The sequence below is a fragment of the Lonchura striata genome, chromosome 14 (assembly GCF_046129695.1).
Source record: "Lonchura striata isolate bLonStr1 chromosome 14, bLonStr1.mat, whole genome shotgun sequence".
In the NCBI taxonomy this organism is placed as follows: Eukaryota; Metazoa; Chordata; class Aves; order Passeriformes; family Estrildidae; genus Lonchura; species Lonchura striata.
The window spans coordinates 15,697,376-15,723,670 of record NC_134616.1 but is presented as its reverse complement, the minus strand read 5'-3'; the positions used below and the strand labels follow the sequence as shown (position 1 = coordinate 15,723,670).

The 26,295-nt window shown below is 52.2% G+C and overlaps 2 protein-coding genes across 3 annotated transcripts; one reads left to right on the top strand and one right to left on the bottom strand.

Annotated features, from left to right (window-relative positions):
• Positions 1-474: 474 nt before the first annotated feature.
• LOC110477980 (centrin-2) lies at positions 475-4,023 on the bottom strand. The gene is made up of 5 exons (XM_021544254.3): positions 3,982-4,023; positions 3,215-3,412; positions 2,397-2,525; positions 1,616-1,753; positions 475-1,216 (listed from the first exon to the last, which is right to left on the bottom strand). Exons 1-5 carry the CDS (start codon positions 3,982-3,984, stop codon positions 1,127-1,129), a joined length of 558 nt encoding a protein of 185 aa, XP_021399929.1. The 5' UTR covers positions 3,985-4,023; the 3' UTR covers positions 475-1,126.
• Positions 4,024-4,292: 269 nt separating this feature from the next.
• NSDHL (NAD(P) dependent 3-beta-hydroxysteroid dehydrogenase NSDHL) lies at positions 4,293-14,302 on the top strand. 2 transcript variants are annotated; one of them, XM_021544252.1, is made up of 8 exons: positions 4,293-4,361; positions 4,965-5,015; positions 7,560-7,721; positions 8,436-8,582; positions 9,691-9,819; positions 11,701-11,843; positions 12,318-12,420; positions 13,027-14,302. In XM_021544252.1, the coding sequence occupies exons 2-8, from the start codon at positions 4,995-4,997 to the stop codon at positions 13,360-13,362; spliced, it is 1,041 nt and encodes a 346-aa protein (XP_021399927.1). In that variant the 5' UTR covers positions 4,293-4,361; positions 4,965-4,994; the 3' UTR covers positions 13,363-14,302. The 2 variants fall into 2 exon arrangements, with proteins under 2 accessions (XP_021399927.1, XP_021399926.1); XM_021544251.3 differs by having other exon boundaries at positions 4,342-4,414.
• Positions 14,303-26,295: the final 11,993 nt, after the last annotated feature.

Genomic DNA, 26,295 nt, shown 5'->3' with positions numbered 1-26,295 from the left:
GAAATTCTTCTCCTGCATTAACAGAACCAGAGAATTCCAGGTTGGAAGGATCTCAAGGGTCACCTGGTTCTACCTTTCTTGGTAAAAATATTGTCTAGAGATGTCCCAGCAGTCTGTCCTGATGGATCCCAAAGTGCCCAAACTCAGGGAACCCACCACTTCCAGCAGCTGATTTTCTCATGGGGAAAAACTGTCCTATGGTGTCCATTCAGAATCGCCCCAGGAGTATCCTGTACAGATTATCCCTTGTCCTTTCCATGATTCCTCATAAAAAGGGAGTTTCCTTCTCCTTGTAGCCACCCTTCAAATACCAAACATGGTGACAAGATCTCCCCTAAATCTCAGTTTCCCAAGGCTAAGCAAGCTCAGGTGTCTCAGCCTCTCCTCACATGGGAACTTCACAGGCTTTGGATCATCTCTAGCCTGGCCACATGTTTTTTTTTGGCAAAGTGGGTATCAAAACTCTTTCCACAATTCAGGTGGCTTAAAATAAGATTTTATTTGAAATCCAATCCCATCTGCAGCCTCTGAGCGTTCCTGCAAGCACAGAGCCCTCAGCAGCATCACTGGGACTATCCTTCTGCAAAAATTTCCTTAGCCATGTGAACTGAACACAAGGTAAATTGCAGCAGTTTATTTTAGTTTGAGTTTAAAGAATGCCCTAGAGAAGGGGGAATAGAATAATCCCATAAAACAGGTTCTGAAAAGGTGGATCCTGCAAATATGTCATAGAAAGAGTTCACTGTAGGGCCCAAACCAAGACATAAACCCAAAATAGATTTACACTGAGCAATAGATTGACACTGTCTGGTTTGGAGTCAACTGGAATAGTTTGGACCCATTTTTTAGTCAGAAAAGGATCTGAATTTGGTCCCAAAAATGTGATTTGTGTATTTAAAGCAGTGTAAACATCATAACCAGCAACCACATTGCTGCCTGAAAACAGTGGTGCAAACTGCTCCCAAATACCTTTAGAACTTCTAAACAAAAATATTCAACACCAAAACCTTCTAACAGAACTGACCTGTATTTTCTGCTGCCTCCAAAGAACTCAAGACACTACAAAAGTGAGGCTCTCATTCCCTAAGGAATGTACCCAAGTGCCAAGGAATAAATCCACTGAGCTTCAGTAAAGGCCAGTCTTCTTCATGATCCTCAGGAATTCCTTCTCGCTCACTTGCCCATCCCCATCCCGATCTGCCTCATCAATCATCTCCTGCAAGAGATTTGGGGTCAGGATTTAGGTGTGGGCTTTATTGGGAATCACTGGATTCATGCAGAATTCCAGCCACTCCTTAGCTGTGTTGGCTCAAGCACAGACAAAGTATTTCCTGAAATCTGTTTTGTTGGGTGTATTTATAGAGAAATCTGACCAGGCAATATTACAGGAGAAGTCCTGGGGGGAAACAAAGTGCTTGGAGCAGAGTCATTCCTTTCACATCATTGCTACTGGACAAAACTGCAGCTGGATGATCCCATTCCTACATCCATTTGGGCTCAAACCCATCCTCGACCTCAAAATCCACAGGTTCCAGAAATCCCTCCCTTCCTACCAGCACAGAGAGGATTTTCCTCCCAGCTCCAGCACAAAGACCCCAAAATCACAGGTCCAAACCTGCAGCTCCTCATCAGTGACGTTCTCCCCCAGCACTTTGGCCACACGTTTGAGGTTTTGGAAAGAGATTTTTCCAGTTTCATCATCATCAAAGAGTTTGAAAGCTTTGAGAATCTCCTCCTTGGAATCTTTTTCAGCCTTGAAGAAGAAAGAATAAGTTTAAGGTAAAACAGGAGTGGTTGTGTTATAGGTGACACTCAAAATAATGTTATAAAAGATTTGATAGACTGAGAAACCCTTGGGAATAAATAAAGGAGCCCAGTCAGCAGGAACTACACATAAAATTCAGATAAAGAGACACAACCAGAATTCCAGAATTTCAGGGATTTTTTTTCTGTCCTTGCCAGCCACATATATTTGGGATTTCACTATCAGGGTGTTCTGCTATTAATCATCGGGATTTTGAAAAGATTTTTCAAACCAGAGATTTAACTTATAAATTAGAATTCAAGGAAAGAAAACACCTTCATGCCAGACATCAACCCTCCAAAAGCTTTTTACAGGCCTGAGCTGGTTTCCATCTGTCGGAAAAGCTTTTTTCCCTTTTTTCAAGCACAAAATTCACCCCTGGTTGTTAAAGAAACCTGTTAATGATATCATGATTTTAACTTTTCCCTGAAAAATAAAGAGAATCCAGGATAGGGATTACCTCAACTTTTATACATCTAATTGTTAGGTTTAAAATATATAGTGCTTTAATATCCCTGTAAACCCAAAAGGAGATAAAGTTTCCTCATCCACCTTGAAATTCCCTTTGTTTGGAGCTGTGAAACATCCATACCATTCTCTGTGACATTGCTGCCAGGAAGTCACTGAAGCTGATTTTTCCTGTCCCTTCCTTATCGATGTCTGAGATAATTTTCTTGATCTCTTCTTTCTTAGGTTCAAACCCCAGGGCCCTCATGGCTACCTGGAAGGACAAAATAAGTTACAAATCCTACAAAATTATCACCAAAACCACAGGAGAGGGAGAAAAAGTGAACTTCCTGTAAAAAAATCTGTGTCTTCTGGAAAACAGGGGCAGGCTGAGAGTGAGGCTGCTCTGCACTCTCATCAGGATGCAGAAAACAGGGATAGAAACATTCCTGTTCTGGAATTGTCCTTCAGCTAATCCAGAAATTTCCTACAGACACTCTCACCATCTTTAAATGGTCAAGCACAGGGAATTTAAATAAGTTTATTTTACATTCTGGTGATAAAAATCTTGCTGGGAAAACATTTTGCTTCTTTGATAAAAGGCCAGATAATAGCAACAACAATAATAACAAAGCATTAAATCCTCAACAAGAAGGGAACCCCCCCACACACCTTTTTAATGGGCACAACCCCTTTTTTTGATAATTTATGAACAGAGAAGGAGTTGGGATACAAAGCACAGCATTATACATGAATTTTGGGCAGCCCGGCCCTAAACACACTGGGTAAGAGCAGGAAAGAGCTGCAATTAAGGAGAAAACCGTGCCTTTTGCCCACCAGGTTTTCTGCTGGAGGGAGGAGGGAGAAAACCCACGAAGCTCCTGTGCTTTTTGAGGTTATTTGAACATTTATGGCCCTGTTCCCTTATAGCCTCGGCGATTGCAGCCGCAGGAAAAGCCCGACCTTCAGCTCCTTGACATCGATGCTGCCGCTGCCGTCGGCATCGAAGAGCTCGAAGGCGCTGCGGATCTCCCGCTGCTGCTCCTCCGGCAGCTCCAGCCTGGGGCTCCCCTTCTTCCTCTGCGCCGCGGCTCCCAGCGACGCCTTCTTAAAGCCGCAGGCCTCGGCAAGGCACGGCCGGCTCGGGGGGGAACGGGAAACCTGGGGGACTCGGCGCTGTCACTGCCCCTGAGCCCCATCACAGCCCCTGAGCTCCATCACTGCCCCTAAATCCCGAGTCCCCCTCAGTGCCCTGAGCACCTTCACTGTCCCTGAGTCCCCCACAGCCCCTGAGCCCCCTCAGAACCCCTGAGCCCCCATCACTACCCCTGAGCCCCATAACAGCCCAGAGCCCCATGATTGCCCGAGCCCCCTCAGTGCCCTGAGCCCCAACCACAGCCCCTGAACCCCCTCACAACTCCTGACCCAAACCACAGCTTCTCAGCCCCCCTCAGTGCCCTCAAGCCCCCCTCCCAGCCCCTGAGCCCCATCACAGCCCCTGAGCCCCCTCACTGCCCCTGAACTCCATCACAGCCCGAGTCCCCATTACAGACCCTGAGCCTCCCTCAGTGCCCCTGAGCCCCCTCACTGCCCCTGAGCTCCCATCACAGCCTCTGAGCCCCACCACGGCCCCTGAGCCCCCATCACAGTTCCGGAGCCCCCTGCCAGCTCCCGAGTCTCCTCAGTGCCCTCCCAGCCCCTTCTCGCCCCCGGCCGCTCCCCGCCCTCACCATCCCTCCGGTTACGGCCGGCCAGCCGCAATATCGTGCCCTCCCATTGGCTGTCGCCCCCACGCTGCTGCTATGGCAACGCGCGCTCCCATTGGCTGGCGTGATGGCGGAGATAAAGCTGAATGAGCGCGTGGGGGAAATCTCCTCCTTCCTTCAACGCGATTGGCCGGAGTGAGGAGGGGATAGACCAATCAGCGAGCGGAAGCGGACTGGCGCGATGCTCGCCCCAGGGAAAGAGGCGGGAACAGGGTGAGGGGGGCGTGGTCTGTGCTAAAGCGCGGCGCTGATTGGCGGAGAGCAGGTAGGGGCGGGGCCTGGGCGTGGCCGGAGCTCCCTGAGGGCGGCGGTGGCGAGAGAGGGACCGGGAGGCACCGGGAAAGGTGCTGGGAACGGCGGGCTGAGCTCTGGGACAAGCTCTGGGGGAGCGGGAAAGGTGCTGAGAGCGGGCTGGGCTGTGGGACAGGCCCTGTGGGAACGGGGAAGGAGCTGGGAGCTGTGCCGGGAGCAGGTCCCGGGGCCGTGGGGAGGGTCCCGGGGACTGTGGGTGAGGTCCTGAAGGCCGAGTGGGGAAGGATGGGCGGCTCTGCGACGGGGCTGAAAAATCTGAGGGGAACTGGAGATGCAGCAGCGTGTAAAGTGCATTTTGGAGAGGGATGAGGTGCTGGGGGGCAGGGGGTGGAAGAGGGAACAGGTGGAGGGCGATTGCTCTGTGCCCCTGCTTTAAAGCAGCTCGGTGCTGCAGGTGGGCAGGCACGGATCCCGCCTCTTCTTGGCTTTTTCCTTGGAATTTCAAAGGGGTTTCAGAAAAATCAGTGCCAAAGAGCCAGCCCAGCACCTGTAGTTGGTGATCTAGTTTAGAAGAACAGGGAGAATGAACTCCCTCTCTTCATCCTTCTTCAGCATAGTGGCTTCAAAGCTTGATTTCTGTAACTAGAAATGTGTTATTTTATTGGAAATAAAAGAATATTCTCCCTTTTTTCAAGGATTCTGGTGGACAGTGCCTTACCCAAGCCATGGCCACACGCCTCAGATCGGTGAGTTGGGGCCTCAAATAGTGCTTGGGGAAGTTTTGTATTGCAGAAGCAAATCCATAAACATTCTGCACATCACTAGGGAAGGCATGAGGCTGATCCTGCATTAGTGGTAATTCTGAGGAGAAAACATGATTTTCCAAGGTATAATTTGGATAGGTTGAATTGATACCTTAAAATCAATATAGACGTTTAGCTTGGCTTGCCATAAATATTATGCTGTGCAATATCAAATTATAGAAAGTTTATAATCAAATTATATATAATTGTGGATCCCCTGGCAGTGTCCAAGGCCAGGTTGGATGTGGCTTGGAGCAATGTGGGACAGTGGAAGGTGTCCCTGCCCATGGCAGAGGTGGAATAAGATGAGCTTTAAAATCCCTCCCAACCCAAACCAGTCTGGGATTCTGGGATTCCTTTGGAGCCTCTGCAGTGCTCTGGAGCTCAGAGGCAGAGGGCAGCATTCTGCTGCAGTAAAACTTTACTTCAAGCACATCTCAGAGCAGTTTGGGTGCTCTTGGTTCCTGGAGAGTGCAGGGCAATCGGGGAATGGCAGAACAGTGTGGGGTGGAAGGGACCTAATGGGAAAGAGTGCAGGGAAAAGGAAAATGTCAGTGGAAGGGAGTGGCTGCCTTTGAGGAGAGGCTGAAACAGTTTCTGGCTCCTCAGCAGCCATTCCCCCTCTGATTGAATCCCCTCATCTTCTCCAAAGCATATCCCAGAATGCCACACCTGCTTGTTGGCTGAACACCTCCAGGGCTGGGGACTCCAAACCTCCCTGGGCAGCCCCTTCCAGGGTTTGGCCTCTCTTGGAGTGAAGGAATTTCCCCACTCTCCACTCTGCCTCTCCCCTGGCCCAGCCTGGGGCCGTTCCCTCTCCTCCTGTCCCTGTTCCCTGGAGCAGAGCCCGGCCCTTATAGTAAATGCAGGTGAACCCAAATGTCTGACTCAATTCAGAAGGCTGAATTATTTCCTTATTATAACTATGCTAAAATACATTAATATACTATATAAAAGGAGGATACTAAAACTACATACTACTTTCTCTGACTCTAACACAACTCATGACCCTCTCTGAGAATCCAGCCCCAGGTGGGTTGGATTGGCCATCAGGCTCAAACAATCCTCACCAGATTCCAATCAAGCATTCACTTCAGGTAAACAATTCTCCAAACACATTCCACATAGGAAAAACAAGGAGCAGAAATAGAAATTGTTTTCTCTTTCATTTCTCTCTGTGCACCTCTTTGAAAATCCTGAGAGGGAAGTGTGTTTGCCAAGACCCTCCCCTCCTGTCAGGAGCTGTGCAGAGCCAGAAGGGCCCCCTGAGCCTCCTTTTTTCCAGGCTGAACCCCTTTCCCAGCTGCTCCTCACAGGAGCTCCAGACCCTGATCAGACTGTCCTTTGCATGGCCCATCCCAAATAACTGCTTCAGCTTTGATATAACTCAGGGAATTCCTCACATTTCTCTTGTGGATCACCCAACACTTGGCACAGAACCTTTGTTTGAGGATGTGGCCTTCAGAGAGTTGTGAACAATCATTGTCTTTGTGTGAGAGCTCTCTGCTGAGGGGGGGTTGTGTTACAACCAGGAGGAAAACTCTTTCCAGCAGCACAGAGCATTCTTTGTGTAACTCCCTCAACTGATCCTATAGAAAATAGGATCCCTCAGACTCAGGGCCTGGATGTTCTGTGGTGGCAGTAAGGTCATTGGTCTCAGTCCAGTCAGACGAGTGGCCAGACTGAACTCTGTCAATTAGTGACACCAATCAATGATTTACAAAGCTTAAAGAAAAAGAAAGGAAGAACTAATGGCTCTAAAGGACAGCCCCTGCCTTTACCTGGTTGCTTTCTTGGCTGTGAGTGTCACAGCTTCTGATAACGGTGATGGTTTTAATGTTTGAGTCAGCTTTGGCAGGAGGCTGAAGCAAATCACAGAATCATCCCAGAGTCCCAAACTGCTCTGGGTTCGGAGGGACCTTAAATCTCATCCAGTGCCACCCCTGCAGAGACAGGGACACCTCCCACTGCCCCAGGCTGCTCCAGCCTGGCCCTGGGCACTGCCAGGGATCATGGGGCAGCCCCAGCTGCTCTGGGCACCTGTGCCAGGGCCTGCGCACCCTCCCAGGGGATAATTCCTGCCCAGTATCCCAATATCCCATCCATCCCTGCCCTCTGGCACTGGAAGCCTTTCCCTGAGTCCTGCCTCTCAGTGCTCCTGTAAATCATCTCTCTCCATCTTCCATGCAGGCTCCCTTCAAATTCTGCTTTGCTATCCAAGCAGAGTTCATGGGGGCCAATCTTCTTTTCCTTCCCTCCTTCCTCAGCCTCTTGGTTGTGAGCGTGAGGCAGAGTCCTTCCAAAATCCCAAAATCACAGTGTCTGCACTCATACCTCCCTGGGACTGCACAGAGCATTGATGTCCCAGTTCAGATCCCTCTGGTGGAGCTGCTGAGCAGAATTCCAGCTCACTGAGCCCCAGGGAAGCTCAGGCCAGTGTGCTGTGTGTGCTAGGGAGGTTCTCCCTGTCCTGTCCTGTCCCTGCAGGCTGGCAGGAGCTGCACCGTGATCGGGGGCTCGGGGTTCCTGGGGCGGCACATGGTGGAGCAGCTGCTGGCCAAGGGCTACAGTGTCAACGTCTTCGACATCCAGCAGAGCTTTGAGAGTGAGCAGGTGACCTTCTTCCTGGGAGACCTGTGTGACAAGGAGGTGAGGAAGGACTGGCTGCAAATTAACAATGGCAAATGCAGGCCTTGCACTTTGCCTTGCACTTTTCCTTGGAAACCTCTGAAGGAAACAGAGCCGGTGTCTGATGTCTGGATTCTGCTGAGAGCTGAAGAGAGCAGGACTGCTTTGTGCCTGGTGCTTTGCATTACTGTTAGCTGAGATTTATAGGGTAATTATAGCCCCTGGGCTAATTGTAGGAGGCTCTCCCAGCTCTTCTCAGCTCCCTGAGAATGGCACGACTCATATTCCCAACAGTCAGGGTGGGATGAGTGGAAGCCTTGGCCAAGGCTTGTGTGAGCCATGTGGGAGTTGACTTTGGGACAGTCACCTGCACTCAGCCAGTGCCATGGGGAGCTTTAAACTTGCTGCTTCCTCAGTGTCTCACCTCCAGGTAGTCCTGAGCCTGGTACCTGCACCTGGGGATTGCAGGGAGCACAGCCTGGAGGGCCTCCAGCTCTGGGGAAGCTCCCAGGATTTCTCTGGGGGGAAGACAGGATGTGCTGTGTGCTGAGGACAGGACATTGTGGAGATCCTGGTTGCTAATCCCATTCCTGGTGCCCACCTTTATGGAGGGAACATGACTTGAAATGCAGCTGTTCCCATGAAAAAAGAGCTGCTTTATTTCCCTGCTGTTATTTTTTCCTGATACCTGCCATGGCTGTTGTTCCATTCCCTTCTCCCCCTGGTTTCCTGCAGGCTCTGCTGCCAGCCCTGCAAGGAGTGTCTGTGGTGTTCCACTGTGCCTCACCAGCCCCTTCCAGTGACAACAGGGAACTGTTCTACAAGGTGAATTTTATGGGAACCAAGGCAGTCATTGAAGCCTGCAGAGAAGCTGGAGTGCAGGTAAAGCTGGAAAAGCCCTGGAGACCAGGAGGGGCTGATGGACTTTGTACCACTGGCAGCACAGGCCAGTGTCAGCCTTGTCTGAGAGGGGGACAAAGGGCTCTGTGATACTGAATTCCCACTTGGTCCGTGAAAAACAGTGGAAGAGAAACTCTGTGGGACTTTGTACCACTGGCAGCACAGGCCAGTGTCAGCCTTGTCTGAGAGGGGGACAAAGGGCTCTGTGATACTGAATTCCCACTTGGTCCGTGAAAACCAGTGGAAGAGAAACTCTGTGGGTCTCCTGCTTAGTGTAAGCTCAATCCCTGCTTGCCACAGAAAACCACATTGTGATTGGAATGGAAAAGCATCCAGTAAAATCTGTCCACCCTGGGAGAACACCACCTCACAGGTGGCTTCTTTCCTGCTCTCCTAAGGGGACAGCCCCAGAGATGGCTTTTCCAGCAGTGGGAATATTCATGGCATTGATTCCCTCCCTGAGTTCCTCACCATGGAATGAGGAGGAACACACTTGTGCCAAAATCTCAGTGCCATTTGGTTTAGAATGCCCACAAAAGAAAGAGCCTGAGGAAGCCAGCCTGGAATTGGAGACTGAATTTTCTCCTTAAATTACTTTGATATCCCCTAAGGTTTCATTTAAATTAATTTATTTCATTTCTTTTAAATGTATTACTTACATTCATTTAATTTCATTTATTTAATTTAAATCACCAAACAAACAAAAACATCCAAGGTTGTTTTTTGTTGTTGTTGTTGTTTTTTGGGTTTTTTTTAATCCACTGTGATCTGTTACTGCTAAGACGAGCAAATCTGTCTTTAAAACACTGGGTGTGTGTTAAGTGTTCCAAGCCTCTGATTTTCCTGGAGATGTTTCCCCTGGATTGACTGCTTTGGGGGTTTGTTGGAATGTTTTAATTTCCTTTAGGTAGCACTAAATGATAGGACAGAATAATTAAAAAGGGGGACTTCTCTTACCTGCAGTTTCTATTAATTTTCTGTTAGGTTATTTTCTGTAGGATCAGTTGGTTAAATATTATTATCATTATTATCTTTACTCAGCCTTTTATTTTAGGCTTTAAACAACTCTTTTCTCCCCTATCTCCTGCAGAAATTGGTGTTAACCAGCAGTGCCAGTGTAGTTTTTGAGGGCACAGACATAAAAAATGGCTCAGAAGATCTCCCCTATGCACAAAAACCTATTGATTACTACACAGAGACCAAGATCCTGCAGGAGAAGGTATTTGCCAATGGTTAAATTGTTGTTTTTTGATGTATTGACTTATAAGAAGAGAATAAAATCAAGCTGTGGCATGAATTGCCACAGAGGCTGCATTAAATGCTGTGTGACACTGCAGAGGTGGTCCCAGAAGTGCCAGAGGTGTCACTGCCATGGCAGAGCAAAGGGATAATCCCACTTCTCACCTGCCACACCTTTGGTTTAACAGCAGTCAAGGGAGGTTTTTGTCCTCTCTGCTGCTTTTCCTGACTTGCAGCCTGAATTTAGAGTTGGGAATGTGAAAAAAGGCACTGAGTCAGGAGGAGAGGAGGTGGGAATGTGGCCTGAGCTAAGGGGCACAGGCCATTACTGAACATATTAATGTTAAAAGAAGATCTCCAAACATCTGAGAGTTCAGTGCTTTGGACACTTGCACAGCACCAGTATCTGCTCTTCTCATGTTCTTACTGCTGCAGCATCTGTGGTTTAAATATGGGAAAACAATGTTTTCAATCAAAGGTAACAGATCTTTTTTGGATCCTTTTCCCATGGCTTGCATTTCAGCTGTGGGAAGAATCTGTGCTTTTTGTGCCAGAAGAATTAAGAGTCCTTTCCATGCTGATAGTGTGAGAGGCTGGAAGGAATTTCCTCCACAAGTGCTTAATTAATTTTAATTGTGCAAACATCTGTTTCTTCCCCAGCACTTTGCAGTAACTGATAAAGGGGAAGCTGAGGAGCAGCAATCAGGGGTAGCCCCAGTGCTGGTGATTATGGCTTTGTTTTGGGGGAGCTGAAAAGATTTTTCTGTGCCTCCATAGAAATTCCAGCAGCTGGTGGAAATGGAAACACATTTAGGAACTTCCAGGAGGATGAAATCTGCTCCAGAGCTGCTGAATGTGCTGCTGGAGCTCCAGGGAGATGGGATCACTCCCTCCTGAGGCTGACCCAGGAGGGCTGGGGTGTGTACAGCTGCTGGGAGGGACAGAAATGGAATTCTGAGTGTCCTCTGCTCCAGCTCATGCACAGAGGTCATGGAGTGAAGGAGCTTGGAAAGCTCCTCTGGCTTCTGGGGTGTTCAAAGAAAACAGCAAAGCCTTCCCTTCCTTTGTCAATTCATTAGTGCTCAACCATAAAAACCAGGTTTTGTCTGGTTTTCTTGTCAAGAACTGGGAAAAGAGGTGGGAACAAAGGAAGGATCACTTGGAAAACAGGAGGGGATAATAATTCTTCCACTGGTTCCTTCCCAAAGACATGGGGAGCCCCCAGCCCCTTCAGTGATGATCATGGGATGTTGGAGCCTGGTTCCTGAGAATTTCAGATTCTCTGTGCTGCCAGGCACTGACCCCCAGGAGAACACTGCACTGACCTGGGACCATGGAGAAGCTTCCAAAATGGAATGACAGAACTGGGATTGTGGGTTTGGAGTTTGGGTAGAAGTGTGTGATATCACAGGGTGGAAAACTTAGAGTTAAAGGTCTTAAAATATATAGAGCTAAGATGGAGGTTTCAGTGTGGAGTCTGGTCCTTCTTCTTCACCTTCTTCTCCATGGGTGGTTTTGTGTAATTGGATAAAAAAGTCTGCATTGCAGGCCATAGGTGGTTGGTTATTGGGTTAAAACTAAAAATTATTTACATGTCATTTCTTAGTTGGAGAGTTTAGCCTTAAAAGGCCTTGTAGGGAGAGAGACAGGGCTCCATTTGCAGTTTGTTAGAGTGAAGTGCTGTAGAACTCAGGGTTTGTGAGACTGTAACACAGATAAAAACTAATAAACATCTGAGTCCCAACAAGAAATACTATCTCAGACATTTAATCCCAGCCTTGGCAGAAAAGAAGTTAAGACTCCACAGTGGGTTGCATTGCTGAGCTCTGTTTTCCTTCTTGATTTTCTTCTCCTCTTACAGGAGGTGCTCAGTGCAAACGACCCAGACAACAATTTCTTCACCACTGCAATCCGTCCCCACGGAATATTTGGTCCCAGAGACCCTCAGCTGGTTCCCATCCTCATCCAGGCAGCTCGGAGTGGCAAAATGAAGTTCATCATTGGGTGAGCAAGGCCCAGGCACTGGGCAAAGTCGATGCTGGATCTACAAAGCCCTTTTGGAATGGAGCAAAAGGAAATCAGTTGTGTTGTTTCTTTTATTTTTCACTTTCCAATTTTTTTTTCCCTTAAAAATCCTTTCTTAGGGGCTCACTTCCTGCCATGGTGAGTGTTCATAATGCCAGAGGAATATCCATGAGGAAAGCTGGCATGGCTTCAGCTGTTAAAGAGCTATGCCATTAATATGAGGCAGCTCAGATTACTTGCAGTTAATTTATACCACTTGTGGTATTTGAGGTTCTGGCAATTAAAACTCCTATTAAATGTGAAATACTAAAAGTATGGCCTGAAATTGCAGCACCAGAGAGTGGGGGAAGGGGAAATTTGGGATGAATTTATCCTGGTGGAAGTCCTTCCTTCTGCCACAAGCAGATTCTCAGCCCAGCTTGCCCTGGGGCTAAATTCCTTTTCTGTGTGCAGGGATGGAAAGAACTTGGTGGATTTTACCTACGTGGAGAACGTGGTGCATGGGCACATCCTGGCTGCAGAAAAGCTGCACAAAGGCTCTCCCCTGTGTGGAAAGGTGAGGAAGGAGGGGAGGGAAGGGATCCCCACCCTCTGCTGCAGGATCCATGCTGACTCCTGAGGGTCACGGGCATCCATCCTCTAGGCCGGCAGCTCCAAGTTTTCCACCTGTGGTGAGCATTGTGTGCTCACAATGTCAGCTCACCAGGGCTAAGCTGGATGGATATCCTGGAATTTCCAGCTCCAAAACTCCTTGTGAAGGGCAAGCCAAGCAGAACTGGGGGCAGCCAGGAGGCACCCGTGGAAACACAGCAGCTTTTGGGACACAGTTCAGAACAGGAGGAGCTTTTCCAGCTTTTCCTGGTCCTGCCATGCTCTGGGCACACTGGGGTGTTTTAACCTGTCTGCTCTGTGCTGTGGCAGCCAGTTGGGTTGACATTTATGAGGAATCTTGGCCTCTGGAGTGTTGGAAGTAGGGGAAAAGCACGGATTCCCCCCTCTTCACACAGAGGTGGGCAATGCAAAGCAGTTTATCAGGTCAATGTGCTGTGGCCTAGGTCAGGGGGTTCATGTCCTCAGCATGAGCAGGAGAGGGGCCAGCACAGAGCCAAACCTGGGAAATCCACCATGATTTTAAGCCCTGGCTTCTCTCCCTCTCTTCCAGGCCTTTCACATCACCAACGATGAACCAATTCCCTTCTGGACGTTCATGTCCCGGATCCTGACCGGCCTGGACTACGACCCTCCCAAGTACCACATTCCCTACTGGCTGGCCTATTACCTGGCCCTGCTGCTGTCCCTGCTGCTGGCCCTGCTCAGGCCCCTGGTGACCATCAAAGCCACCTTCACACCCATGAGGGTGGCCCTGGCTGGGACCTTCCACTACTACAGCTGTGAGAGGGCCAAGAGGGCCATGGGCTACAGGCCCGTGGTCAGCCTGGACGAGGCCATTGCCAGGACTGTGCAGAGCTACCCCGGCCTGCGCCGGGCCAGGGCCTGACAGCCCTGCCTGGAGCCTCTCCCACCTGACTGCCACCATTCCTGATACTTAATATGGAGCAAACATCACCAGTTCCCAGGAAAGAGGACTTTTCCTGAGATCTCTGCTCCTCCTCCTCCTCACAGTGTGGGAGCTGTGCTGGCAGTTTGTTTCTTGGATGTGACCTCTTGTTTGGAGACAGCTGCTGAACTCTCTGGGCTGTGAATGCACACCCTGCTGTGCCCTCTTCACTCCCGAGCAGGCACACCAGCATTCCTGCTCTGCTCCCTCCACCCCTGCCCCGTGTTTTGTTGCTCTGGTGACAGCAGCCATCCCTTCCCAGAGCTGCAAGCTGGGTCACAAACACTTCCTGTGGCTGCCTCCCCTCTGTGTTTTGGCTTTGCTCTCCACAGAAGAGCCCCATGCCAAAAAGGACTTCTGCCACCGTCTCTTAAATCATTGCAGCTCTTCTGGTTTTCCCTCTATGATCAGGGCATGGTTTGTCCTCTCCCTGAGGCAGCAGAAGGAGCCCATAAGGAATGTGTTCCTTTGTCCATGCAGGATTTATTTCTGTTCCAAAAGAACCCAAATGAATCACACAGAGATGACTTTGCAGCTTTGTGTCCCATGTCTGAGAGGGCAGATCCCACTCTCAGCACAAACAGGATGTTAATGATTTCATTTTAGGGGCAGAGATCTTTGCAGCTGCCTGACAGCAGCCCCAGCACTGTTTTACCACAGCTCCCTTCCCACCAGGTCTGCAGTGCTGGGGAGATCCTGCAGCACCAAGCTCCTCCTCCCTGCCCTGCCAGTGCTGGTCATGGGGATTTTTGGTGCTCTGACCACTTAGTCCATGAAAAAACCTCTTTTCCACAAGGAAATGGATACAAAGCAACTGTCCCCAAGCTATTTCCACTGACTTGTATATTAAATGTTCTTTGCCCTCTAATCTTTCTAAGCACTTCAGTTCTGGTTTGGTTTTAAATGAGGGGTTTAGGTTAGAGCTGGAATTTTGCCCTGTGTGAATTCCTGGATCCCTGGGAGTTCTGGTGTTTCAAATTTCAGAAGGATCGGATGTGCCTCAGTCACAGAATTATGGAATCCCAGGATGGTTTGGGGTGGCAGGGACCTTAAAGCTCACCCCATTCCACCCCCAGGGACACTTTCCACTATCCCAGGTTGCTCCAATCCCCCTCCAGCCTGGCCCTGGACACTGCCAGGGATCCAGGGGAAGCCACAACCTCAGGCACAATGAGCCTTAACCTCAGTGTGCTCCTATAATCTGATTAAATGTCTGATTAAATTGGTTTTATTTTAATTTCTGGCTGTTTTCTGGGAAAAAAAAAAAAACAACCAAACAAAAACATATTGGCCTTTTTTTCCTGTGAATTTTGATTAGCTGGTTAACAGCTGGTTTTACCAACTTTGGCCTTGCTTGATCTTGCAGCAAATACTGGTGCAGCAAAAAGCTGCCACTGTTCTGATGGGCCCTGGTCAGTCCCCTGGGCACTGCCCTCCCACAGGCAGGGAATGGTGTCAGCTGGAAGTGGAAGGATCCAGGATTCCCCAAAGGCAAACCAGAGGTAAATCACTACATCCCTGTCAGATTATGCCCTTTTATGACTTAGAGATGGGGCATGTGAGAGGAGTTTTGAAAACTTTTATTCTATTTTCAGTCTCATGTAAAGGGTGAGACAATACAGATGTTAAAATTCACGCTATTGCAATCAGAAGATTTCTATCAAACTTTAAAAATTCTCTACAAATTCATTTCCCACACATCACCTTCAGCCTTCAGGTGGCATTTCCCAGCCTGGTAGCTCCAGTCCACCCCAGAAATGCCATGGGTGTGCTTGGACACAGGGCAGGGCCACTCCTCTCCCTGTCCTCGGGAGCCTGGCAGGGGGAGCTGAAGGGGCTCCTGGAGCAGAAAGCCCTGGAAGCTGAGCTCAGCTGGATCAGAGCAGGGTAGGGGGGGTTCCCTCTGCCAGGAAGGGACCCAGAGCTCTGCTGGGCTGGGAGCAGGGGCCAGGGGGCACCCAGGGCAGGGCTGTGCACACCTGGGCTGGCAGCTCTCCCAGTGCAATCAGGGAGCTGCCAGGTTCCTCTGGCTCTGAGTGCTGTTGTTTCCCAAGCCCAAGTAAACGGGGAGTGCTGGAGCGTGGCTGTGGCTCCATCCCTGGCCACAACACAGCAGAGCCTTGCTCAATCCACAGCCTCTTCCAGCCCTGCTCCAGCCTCCTCCTCTCATTTTCCAATTCTAATCAGCATAAATTCTGTCTTGTGTTTTTTTGGGCAGTGATGAGATCTTTCTGTTCTCTCCTGCCTGGATATATTTTTGTGCCACCTCTTCAGCTCTGGGAGGACCTGGAGCTACTGGAGCAAGTCCAGAGGAGGCAGCAGGACGGGCAGAGGGATGGAGCAGCTCTGCTGGGAGGAAAGGCTGAGGGAATGAGGATGGTTCAGCCTGGAGAGGAGAAGCTTTGGGGTGACTTCACTGTGGCCTTGCAGGGCCTGAAGGAGCCAACTGGAAACATGGAGAAACATGGAGAGAGACAATTTACAAGGGAGGAAGGGATAGGACACAGGGAAGGGTTAGATGGGATATTGGGAAGGAATTGTTCCCTGGTGTCACCCTTGAGCCCAAAATGATAAAAACTCACAGGAGACTGAAGAAGGCATTTAATGCAAAAGCTCTTTCCCTTTTTATAGGCAAATTCAACACATTCTACTTGATTGGCCAATTAACAGAAACATCTTTCTCACAAACAGTCCTTGAGAAGAACAGAAAAACAGAGTAGAAAAGGCACCACCTGCAGGTTGTTCATACTAACAAGTCATCACCGTTCCTACAACTCCCTAAAGTTCTCACAAGCCACTGTGAGAAACAAATGTCGTTTCTGTCTCTCTGACCAGGCTGGCATCCATAGGTCCCCCTTTTTGTTTTAAGATGGAGGTGATGTTTGTAATCCTCTGCGGGGCCCCTTGCAGAAAGGAGAACAAACATGGTCCCTCAATCAGATGCCAATTAAAATGGCCAGAGAGATTTGATCTTGTGATTCCCTCTTACAAAAATGCACTATCAATCCTAAATAATGTACTTATTCTAATACAAAACAGTCCTTTTCAGAAACAGGATGAACTGTTCACTCCCCACTCGTGGAAGGCCCATCTGATGGTTGTCATCTTGGTCATCAGTCGGAGGCTGCCTGTTGGCCACATTCCGGTTCTGGTGTTGCAAGTCAGGGCGGACACACCTCGCAGGTACCCATCACACGCCTGGATCTGTGGAAACACATGCACACCCAGACCCCCAGTGACAAGGTCGGACGGACCTGCCCACTTATTAGTGGTTAGATCCCATATCCAAACCTTTGCTCGAGGCAGGTGTGCCTCACCTGAGGAATGCAATGAAAGAAAGTGATTTAGAATGACAGGGTTCTCCGAATCACTGTCAGATGGTTGATTGCATATAGAGCTTTTTCCAGTCGACTGTATGGTGTCTCTCCAGGAATTCCCCTTTTCTATCTGCCCAGAACACGCTTCAAGGTACCACGAGCACGTTTGACAATGGCCTGGCCCATTGGAGAGTGAGGGATACCGAGTTTATGTGACACTCCCCATAGGCGTAGGAACTGCTGCGTCTTCTGCGAGACACAGGCAAGGCCATTGTCGGTTTTCACAGAAGAAGGTATTCCCAAAACTGTAAAAGCCATCCTCCAATGGGCAATCACGTCACGACTCTTTTCCCCAGTGTGAGAGAGGCCCACATAGCAGAGGAAAAAGTGTCAATAGACACATGCACATACTTGAGTCAGCCAAATTCAGCGATGTCAGTGACATCTCTCTGCCAAAGCTGCAAAGCCTTTAAGCCTCTGGGGTTCACCCCCGCCAGCAGAGGTGTAGCAAATCCATGACAGCACAAAAACTGATGTCATGAGCCTCAGTTGGCATCAAATGAAACTATTTCTGCAAAGTATGTGCATTTTGATGGAAAAAATCACGCGACGCTTTGGCTTGTGCAATCGCGTCAGGCTGGGGCACCACCCACGCAGGTTTAGCCAACCTGCCAGCCCTGGCATTACCTTCTGCTGTGAAACCCAGCAAACTGGTGTGGCTCCAAATATGCAGGATGTAATACAGCTGGACTTGGTTTGAATTGCACTCCACAAGGCTTTCAACAACTCAAACAAAACCGCGTTGTTGACCTCCTTCAGAAGTGAACAATCCAAACGCTTGGTTATGTCCATGACATAGCGGAATCAGTTACCACATTCAGAGGCACTAGGAAAAATTCCTGGAACGCCATGGCTACGGCCTTTAACTCAACCACTTGGGCCGAGCCTGACTCATGGCCCTCCAGTGACTGCCATCCAGATTCATCCTTCCAAGTAACAATGGCCTTCCCCATTTTTCTGGAGCCATCAGTGAAGACAGTGGGCCCTTGCACTGGCACCCGGCTGCTCTTTGGGTGCAACAACAAACCCGTTGTCTTTGCCAGCAGCAGCAGCTTATGGCTGGACATATGATAGGCAATCTACCCTGAAAAGTTCTGCAGCACACTCTGCAGAGGAGCACTATTACCAAGACTCCATTCAAATCTTCCCGCTCCACAGGAAGAATGATCACTGTGGGATCGGCAGCCATCAATTGCAAACACCACTGACGGCATTTGATTATCAAATGAGCAATCAGCTCATACAATGAGAGCGCCGCCTTCTTCAGCTGATGGGGCAAAAAGACCCATTCCAAAACATGCAAGGGACCAGACCACTTGTCACTCCACTATAGGATGAAAATCTGGATTGCTAATGAAGACAGTGATATCAATGGAAGGATCTATTTGATGAACCTGATGAGCAGAAACAGCTCTTTGGATCTCCTCCAGCACTTGCCATGCTGCAGGAGTCAATTCCCAAGGCGACCTCAGGTCAGGGTCCCCCCTTAAAGTCTCATACAATGGGGACAGTTGTTCTCTGGTCAGTCCCAAGAAAGGCACAACCAGGTGATGACACCCATCAACTTCTGGGCATCATTCAAGCACAAAGTGTTGGCTCATCAAGGTACATGCCAGATTCCCCACCCCTACAATGGGTATTCCCACAGGGGCCAAAGGCCACGTAGAAGGCCACACAGAGAGGGAGAACGCAGTCACATCCACCCGTGTCAATCAAATCTTGCAGCTCAATCTTTGTTGGGTGGGCACCCGGCAGGGTCAAGGTACACACCATGTGGGGTCGTTGAGGAGGAATGGGCACACACCAGAGGGCATGTGGCAGTCCCAGGGATCCGAAGCCACCAGTCCCACAAGTCTGCAGATCAGTCCTGGGGACACATGACTGAAAAAGCACAAGTTGAGCAATCCAAGTCCCTGGCAGAATAGAGACAGGGGGTAGGGTGTGAAAACCACGGCAAAAACCAGACTGGAAAAGTCAGAGTCGATGATTCCTGGGTGAACAAAGATTCCTTGTTGGGCGACATTAGATTTCTCCTCAAGCAACGCGCCCAGTCCCTATCCCAAAGGTCCGAACACGTCCAAAGGAATGCTCACAACGGGATTCTAGGATGACTGTGGTTGCAGTATGTACATCCATGCCGGCAGAGCTGTGGGTGATGTCTCTGAGCCTGCTGGGCAAACCTGAGCCGGCGCTGTGCTCTGAGAAATCACTTTTGTCAGGGTGCAATTCCCCTGTGTGCTCTGCTTCCCGTTTCCCAGGCCTGCCAAAGGCTGGCCATTAGTGTCAAACTGGGAGCTGCACTGGTTTGCAAGGTGACCTGCCCTTTGGAATCTAGCACACAGGAAGTCGGTACCTGCCGGCTTGGGTGCACCTTGCTGCTTCTTGCCCTTAGCTTTGTTCTTCTTCCTTTGTCCACCCCCTAAGGCTACCTGGCCTGGCTGTGAAGCAACTGCCAGAGTGGACGCCCTGTGGTCCGCATCACCCATCGTGACACGTGCAATGGCCATTTCTGCCACTGATGGGTCACCTGGAAGAGCAGCTATGATCCTCTGGCACTCACTGTTTGAGTTGAACCGGGCCAATTGCTTGCATAAGATCTCCCTTACGGCAACATTCTCAATCTGTCTCTCCAGGGCAGCAGCAAGCTTCTCAGCAAACAGCAAAAAAGGCTCGCCTGGTCCCTGAACTATCGTTGCATAGTGTGGCCCAGGGGAGGCCTCCTCAATGGTCTTCAACAATGCACCAAATCCTACACTTTGACACTGCTCAAGAACAGCGGAGTCCCAGGTAGCCTGCAAATCAGGATTGGAAAAGGCATGCTCGCCAAGGAGAGCATCCACCCCCACACCATACCTAGGGTCACCTGAGGCAGAAGCCTGTTGCTTTCTGCCACCTTTGCAGCAGCCTGTGTCCAGTTCTTCATAAAAATCACATATTGCACAGGCTGGAACCATTCCTGACCAATACGTTTAGTATCAAATGGAGCAAGCAGGTCCAAGGCTATCACTCTGAGAGCCTGCATGACTTGCTCAGAGCCAAGGCCACGTTTTGCAGCCCGGTCTTGCAGATCCTGGATCACCTGCCAGGCAATCACACCATGCTTGTTGGCCTGTCCGGAATTTGGGACAGCTCTAAACATGGGAAGATCTTGCACCTCGCCCTGTGGCCGAACACGGTCCTCCTGAACCACCCGTGCCTGAACCACCCACCTCCTGAACCACCCCCAGACGTCGGAGAAGCCGCCTGACCGACACCTGCGGCCCCACGCCCCGAGGTGGGTGTCGTGTCATCGGCTGCACTCCCTGACCTTCCCGGCCCTCCCAACGGATCCTCATCCCCAGCCTCTGAAACCCGCGCCTTAACCGCTTCCCACAGGCTGCGGGGGTCGCTGGGCTGCCCAGTCACCCAACAGGGAGGTAAAGTCCAGAGGTTACGAGCAGACGCCGACTCCGCCTGCCGCTGCCCGCGGTCTCCCCCCGGGACACGGCCCCGCCGGGGGACTGGCCGCTGGTCGTCATCGCTGTCCGAGTCCCCACCTCGGAAAGGGGAGGGTGCCCAGCGGGTAACAGGGGATGGCATGCTAGCCAAAGGGTCCTGATTCGAGAAGCCGATTGCAGGCTGCGAGGCCGGAGGGCTGGTCAGAAGCCGAGACTCGGACGGAGCGGCCGGAGGCAGGGCAGCGAGCAGCGCTGCCCGGGCAGGGGTGGAAATGGCATTAAGCCAACGGCGTCGGTCGCCGCGCCGGAATGAAGAGGAGGCACAGCCCCTGGCACCTGATTCACCATTCGGACAGACGCTGCCTGAGCCGCGGTCACAGCCCTCGCCGTCCGCGCAGGCACCGCGGCGAGGGAGGGGAAAGCCGGCCGGGAGCGCGACGTTGGCTGGAGCGAGCCCCGGCTGACAGGCACCGGCGGTGGGCACGGCGGTACAGCCGAGCAGGCTCCGTGCCTGACGACGAGGGAGCTGGAGGGGCGACCCGTGGAGTCCTGGCGACCGCTGAGGCCGGAGCCGAGCCCGTCCCCTCCCGCGATTCCAGGGGGGATCCCGAGCCGGGAACTGCGGCTCCCGCCGGCCGGGAGAAAGGCAGCACCCGGGTGGCAACGGGGGACAAAAGCGGGGCTTCCACCGGCCGGGAGAAAGCCAGCCCCGGGTGTCAGAGGGGGAGAAAAGCGGGGTGACAGCGAACCCCCAGCCCCGTGCCCCAGGAGCGAGGAGAGCCGACCCGCCGGGGACGGAGGGGCCGAGCGCGGCGCGGCCGGGATGCGGCGATCGCTCTCGGCGGCGTTGATGTCGCAGCAAGAGGAGGCGGCGACCACCTCAAAGCGCAGGGAGCAGGGCTGGCCGCGGAACGCCGCAGGAGCCGCGGACCCAGTCTTCTTCAGAAGGACGCGGGGAAAGGTCGTTACCTCCCCGGGGAAACGGGGCTGTCCGAAGGCGGGCGGACCGCGCGGCTGCCGCGGGTCCGGCGGGGTCCGGCGGGGTCCGGCGGGGTCCGGCGGGGTCCGGCGGGGTCCGGCGGGGTCCGGGTGTCCCCGGGTGCCCCGCGATCCGCGAGGGGCCGGTCGGTGCAGGACACGTCACCAGATGTCACCCTTGAGCCCGAAATGATACAAACTCGCAGGAGATGAATTGCAGCTGAAGAATTGCAGCTGAAGAAGAAGGTGTTTAATGCTCTTTCTCTTTTTATAGACAGATCCGATACGTTCTACTTGACTGGCTAATTAACATAAACGTCTTTCTCACAAACAGTCCTTGAGAAGAACAGAAAAACAGAGTAGAAAAAGCACCGCCTGCAGGTTGTTTATACTAACGAGTTATCACCGTTCCTACAACTCCCTGAAGTTCTCACAAGCCACTGTGAGAAACGAATGTCGTTTCTCTCTCTCTGACCAGGCTGGCATCCACACCCTGGGAGGGAGGTGCGACCCTGGCACAGGGTGCCCAGAGCAGCTGTGGCTGCCCCTGGATCCCTGGCAGTGCCCAAGGCCAGGCTGGACACTGGGGTTTGGAGCAGCCTGGGACAGTGGAAGGTGTCCCCGCCATGGCAGGGGTGGCACTGGATGGGCTTTGAGGTCCCTTCCCACCCAAACAATTCAGAGATTTTTATGGCTTCCAGTCTGTATTTGGTGTGTGCCAGCAAGCAGAGGCTGTGAAGCAAAATTGCCATTATCAAACTTTCCTTCCAAACATCCAGGATGAAATGCAGGTGCAGCCTGTCCCTGGCAGGAACACTCAACAGGAGCTCCCCACGACTTCAAAGAGCTCCCTGGAGCACTCTCATCAAACTCCTTATCTCCCTCTCTCTGCTTTCCTGGCTTTTCCTTGCTGCAGCTCCTAATTTTGCTGACCTGAGATTGGTTTTGGCAGTGGGAGAGATAAAGAGAGATCTTCTGCTGCTTATCCTGGAGAAGGGAGAGGGAGGGAAGGGAGAGAGGATTACAAGTGCTTTTCTAGGTGGAGTTAAGGTAACCAAAACCTCCATTCCCCTCTTACAGGGATTGCAAAGGGAACTTGTTCAGGATTGTCCAAGGAATTTCTTTCAGTGCTGCCCTTGGAACGTGGGGGGAGCCCTGGTCCAGATACACCTCCAGAGAGGAAAAAGGGTGGCTTGGGTGTAATTACCAGAAATAGGTAAGAGGAAAAATGGATGAAAGCAGGTCAGAAATGACCCTGCATGTCCAGGGGGCAGAAAGGCTTGGAGGGCACTCCAGGGGTGTGCAGGAAGTGTCCATGGCCGGGCTGGACAGGGCTGGCAGCAAGCTGGGACAGTGGAAGGTGTCCCTGTCTGTGGGATGGAACAAGAGGGGCTTTAAGGTCCCCTCCAAGCCAAAGCATTCCATGAAATTCAGTGAGGTTTGGGAGCAGTGTGCCATTTGCACCCTGCACTGGGGGATTTCCAGACACAGGGATCCAGGACATGCTGCAGGGCTCCAGCTCAGCATTTTGGGAAGCTGTGGAAGGGGTGTTTTCTATCCCAGTACATCCAGTTACCCCAAGGTGCTGATGGCAGGGAGCACCAGGACATTCCCACACCTCCCAGCCGTGGCAGGATGGGCTGGCTCTGCTTCCTGGCAGAATTCTCTCCCGAGTTTCGCTGCTCTTGTGCAAGCCCCAGGCTGGTGCCAAGCCCACGGGGGGAGAGTGAAGCAACCCGGGCCCTGTCAGGGCAGGGGGAAGAGCAGCTTGTTTGCCTCAGAGCCTGCAGGGACCTCGCTGAGCTGCTGAGGAGAAATCAGCATCTCCCTGCTTGCGCCACAGCGGGTTTGGGTTTTGTGGTGGCACCACGGTGTCCCTGCCACAGCTCTGCCCCTGTCGTGCCCCAGCTCTGCTGACAGCACCACTTTGTGTTGTGCTGGCACTCCTGGGCCCCAGGAGCGTGCAGGTGTGTCCGTGACCACGGGAGATTGCTGTGCTCCTGCAGGGAATTGTTTGGGATAGACAATGCCCTGCTGCCACCTGCTATTAGGAAGGTGAGGTCTGGCGTTCTGGCAGAGCTCTGCAGTGACACCTCATGAAAAACCAGTTTGATTCCCTTGTAACAAATGGGTGTAGTGGTTTTACACCCTGCGACTCATCCCTGCTCTGCTGGGGCTTGGGGCTGGTGGCACCTCTGCAAAGCACCACAGGACTGCAGGGTTACTCACCTGCCCCAGGGAGGGGCTGCAGAAAGTGAGATGGGGAAAGCAGGAAATGTTCCAGGGCAGCTCAGTGCTCTGGAGGGGGCTTGGTGCATTTCTCACCACCAGAAAATAGTGAAAAAAATGTTACAGGATTGCAATGGCTGTTCAAACACAGGCTGGGCTGTGAGGCTGTCTCTGGGCAGGAATCACCTCTGCCATAGGAATGATTTGGTAAAACCCCCTTCCCATAAAATCGGCTGCCTGGATTTCCAGGGTGAGCAGGTTCCTTGCAGACATCCCTGTTCCTGCAGGAATGAGCTGTTGGCACCCAGCTGCTCTGGAAGTGGCACAACAAGGATCAGCCAGTGCCAGCTGTGGGACATCTTCCTGAGAAAGGGATCTTTGTGCTTTCCTCAGAGAGGAGAGCCCATAAAAATCCATTTCCTGGTAAAGTCAAATATTCCAGGCTGAAATTGATTTTGTAACAATAATGTTTTTAACTGGAGCTGGGGAAAAGACTCTTTTTTCTTGCTCTCCCATGCTGCAGGAGTGTGTGTGTCCCTGGAGAACTTGAGGGCTGGGATGGGATTCAGGACCTTGCTCCTGCTGGGCTGGGCTCAGGCACAGCTGTACCTGAGCCTTGGCTGGTGGCTGAGGAGGGGCCAGGCCTGCAGGGTGGGGGTTCAAGCCAGATCCTCTTGGTTTGAACCAGATTCAGTGGGAAAATTTAAAAATTCCTCTCTTGGATTCCACTCAGATTGGATGAATATAAAGGACTTTTTGTGTTGTTGGCTTCAGCGCACTCAGGTTTCCTCCAAAGGTGTGCGGGGCACCTGTGCTGCTCCAGGTGGGGCTGCTCCTGCCAGGGAGACCAAGATTGGTGTCTTTTCCTGGAGCATCTGAATTTGGACTTGTTGAAGTTCCACTGTGAGCAGCTCCCTAACAGAAATCTGGAGTCTATCCCTGAGCCTCTGGCAGAAGCTGTCTCCTCCAGGCCCTGCAAGGCCACACTGAGGTCACCCCAAAGCTTCTCCTCTCCAGGTAAACAACTCCAGCTCTCCCAGCAGAGCTGCTCCATCCTCTGCCTATCCTGGAGCCTCCTCTGGGCTGTATCCAGCAGCTCCAGGTCCCTCCTGTGCTGGGGCAGCTCTGCAGGTGGGCTCTCACCTGAGGGGGCAGAGGGGCAGAATCCCAATCCCTTTCCTGCTGCCCACGCTGTGGGGATGCAGCTCCTCAGGCAGCTGGGACCTCCTCGTGCTGCTTCAGGAGCTCCACATCCATTGCTCAGCGTTGATGTTGAGGTGCTCATAGCATCAACCTTTTATTTTTGCCCAGTTTTTGAGCAACTCAGCATGAACCAGTGTGTTCCCACCGGGAAAAACCAGAGCCCTGGGTGTCCCTGTGGTGCTTGGGGACCTGCAGGGCTGGCCAGGCCGGGCTGTTACTCACTGTTATTGCAGGGAAGAGCCGGGACAAACCTTCAGCAAACCCTGGCGTGACTCAGGGCTTACCGAAAATAAAGCTGCACTGTCAGCTGGAGCCCTGGAGCAGAGGATGCTGTCCCGGGAAGGGTCTGGGCTGCGTTTTCCAGCCGGCTTTGAACAACTCCGGTTTCCCTGAGCTGGACACCCGAGCCCGCGGGAGCTCAGGGCGCGGCTCTGGGAGCAGCCCGGCTTATCGCAGCCGGGATGGGCGGCGCGGCAGCCACCGAGCAGATCGGAGGGGAAGATCTGGGGCAGCAGGAACGCCTCGATGCCTGAAAATCCCTGATGTCATCCTCGCTGTGCTGCTGGGAGCCAGGACTGGGCCATCAGCCCTGCTCCAGCACATCCCGATGGGATGGGATGGGATGGGATGGGATGGGATGGGATGGGATGGGATGGGATGGGATGGGATGGGATGGGATGGGATGGGATATTTGCCCATCATCCCACAGCAGGAGCTTCCCTTTCCAGCTGTGCCTGAATCAGGGACAGGGATTCTGATGGGGGCTTGGCTGGGCCTTCATCACCTCCAGAGCTGCTCCAGGGCTGGAGCCCCTCTGGAGCCAGGATGGGAGAGCTGGGGTTGCTCCCCTGGAGAGGAGAAGCTCCAGGGAGAGCTCAGAGCCCTGCCAGGGCCTGAGGGGCTCCAGGAGAGCTGGAGAGGGGCCGGGGACAGGGGATGGAGGAACAGGACACAGGGAATGGCTCCCACTGCCACAGGGCAGGGATGGATGGGACACTGGGAATTGGGAATTGTTCCCTGGGAGGGTGGGCAGCCCTGGCACAGGTGCCCAGAGCAGCTGGGGCTGCCCCTGGATCCCTGGCAGTGCCCAAGGCCAGGCTGGACACTGGGGCTGGAGCAGCCTGGGACAGTGGGAGGTGTCCCTGCCATGGCAGGGGTGGCACTGGATGGGCTCTGAGGTCCCTCCCAACCCAAACCATTCCGGGATTCTCTGGTTCTTCCCACACTGTGGCAGGGCCAGGCTGAAGCCCTGACTCCTCAGTGCAGCTCCAAACACCCAGCCCAGCTGCCAGGCTCTGGCGATGGGCAGGGAGCGAGTGCCAGGGTCTGGCCGTGCCAGGGTCTGGCCGTGCCAGGCTGTCCCCACAGCCGGCCCTCGGCCCTCGGGGACCGTGCGGTGACCAGAGCAATTAGAAAGGGAAATCAAGTGCGGAAGAGCGGAATGCCCGGTAATTTCCTGTGGGATTATCACACCTGTGGGCCTCGTTAATGAGTTCCAAGTAGACAATCAGTGTCGAGGGTTAATTACAGCCCCGCTCCCTGATGCTCCCCGGGTACCACTGCTCCAAAGCGGCTCCGAGCCTGCGCTTCCCGAGCAGTAGCGGGGTCCTCGCTCCCCCTGCCTGGGGCCGAGCCCTGGCAGAGCTTAC

Excerpts from the sequence above, each read along its gene's own strand:
- NSDHL (XM_021544252.1), top strand. The coding sequence starts at position 4,995 with ATGGCCACACGCCTCAGATCG. Across the intron at positions 7,722-8,435 it reads GAGACCTGTGTGACAAGGAG|GCTCTGCTGCCAGCCCTGCA; the intron begins GTGAGGAAGGAC and ends GGTTTCCTGCAG. Across the intron at positions 11,844-12,317 it reads AAAATGAAGTTCATCATTGG|GGATGGAAAGAACTTGGTGG; the intron begins GTGAGCAAGGCC and ends TTCTGTGTGCAG.
- LOC110477980 (XM_021544254.3), bottom strand. Across the intron at positions 2,526-3,214 it reads TCGATGTCAAGGAGCTGAAG|GTAGCCATGAGGGCCCTGGG; the intron begins GTCGGGCTTTTC and ends TTGTCCTTCCAG. Across the intron at positions 1,754-2,396 it reads CAGCAATGTCACAGAGAATG|GCTGAAAAAGATTCCAAGGA; the intron begins GTATGGATGTTT and ends TTCTTCTTCAAG.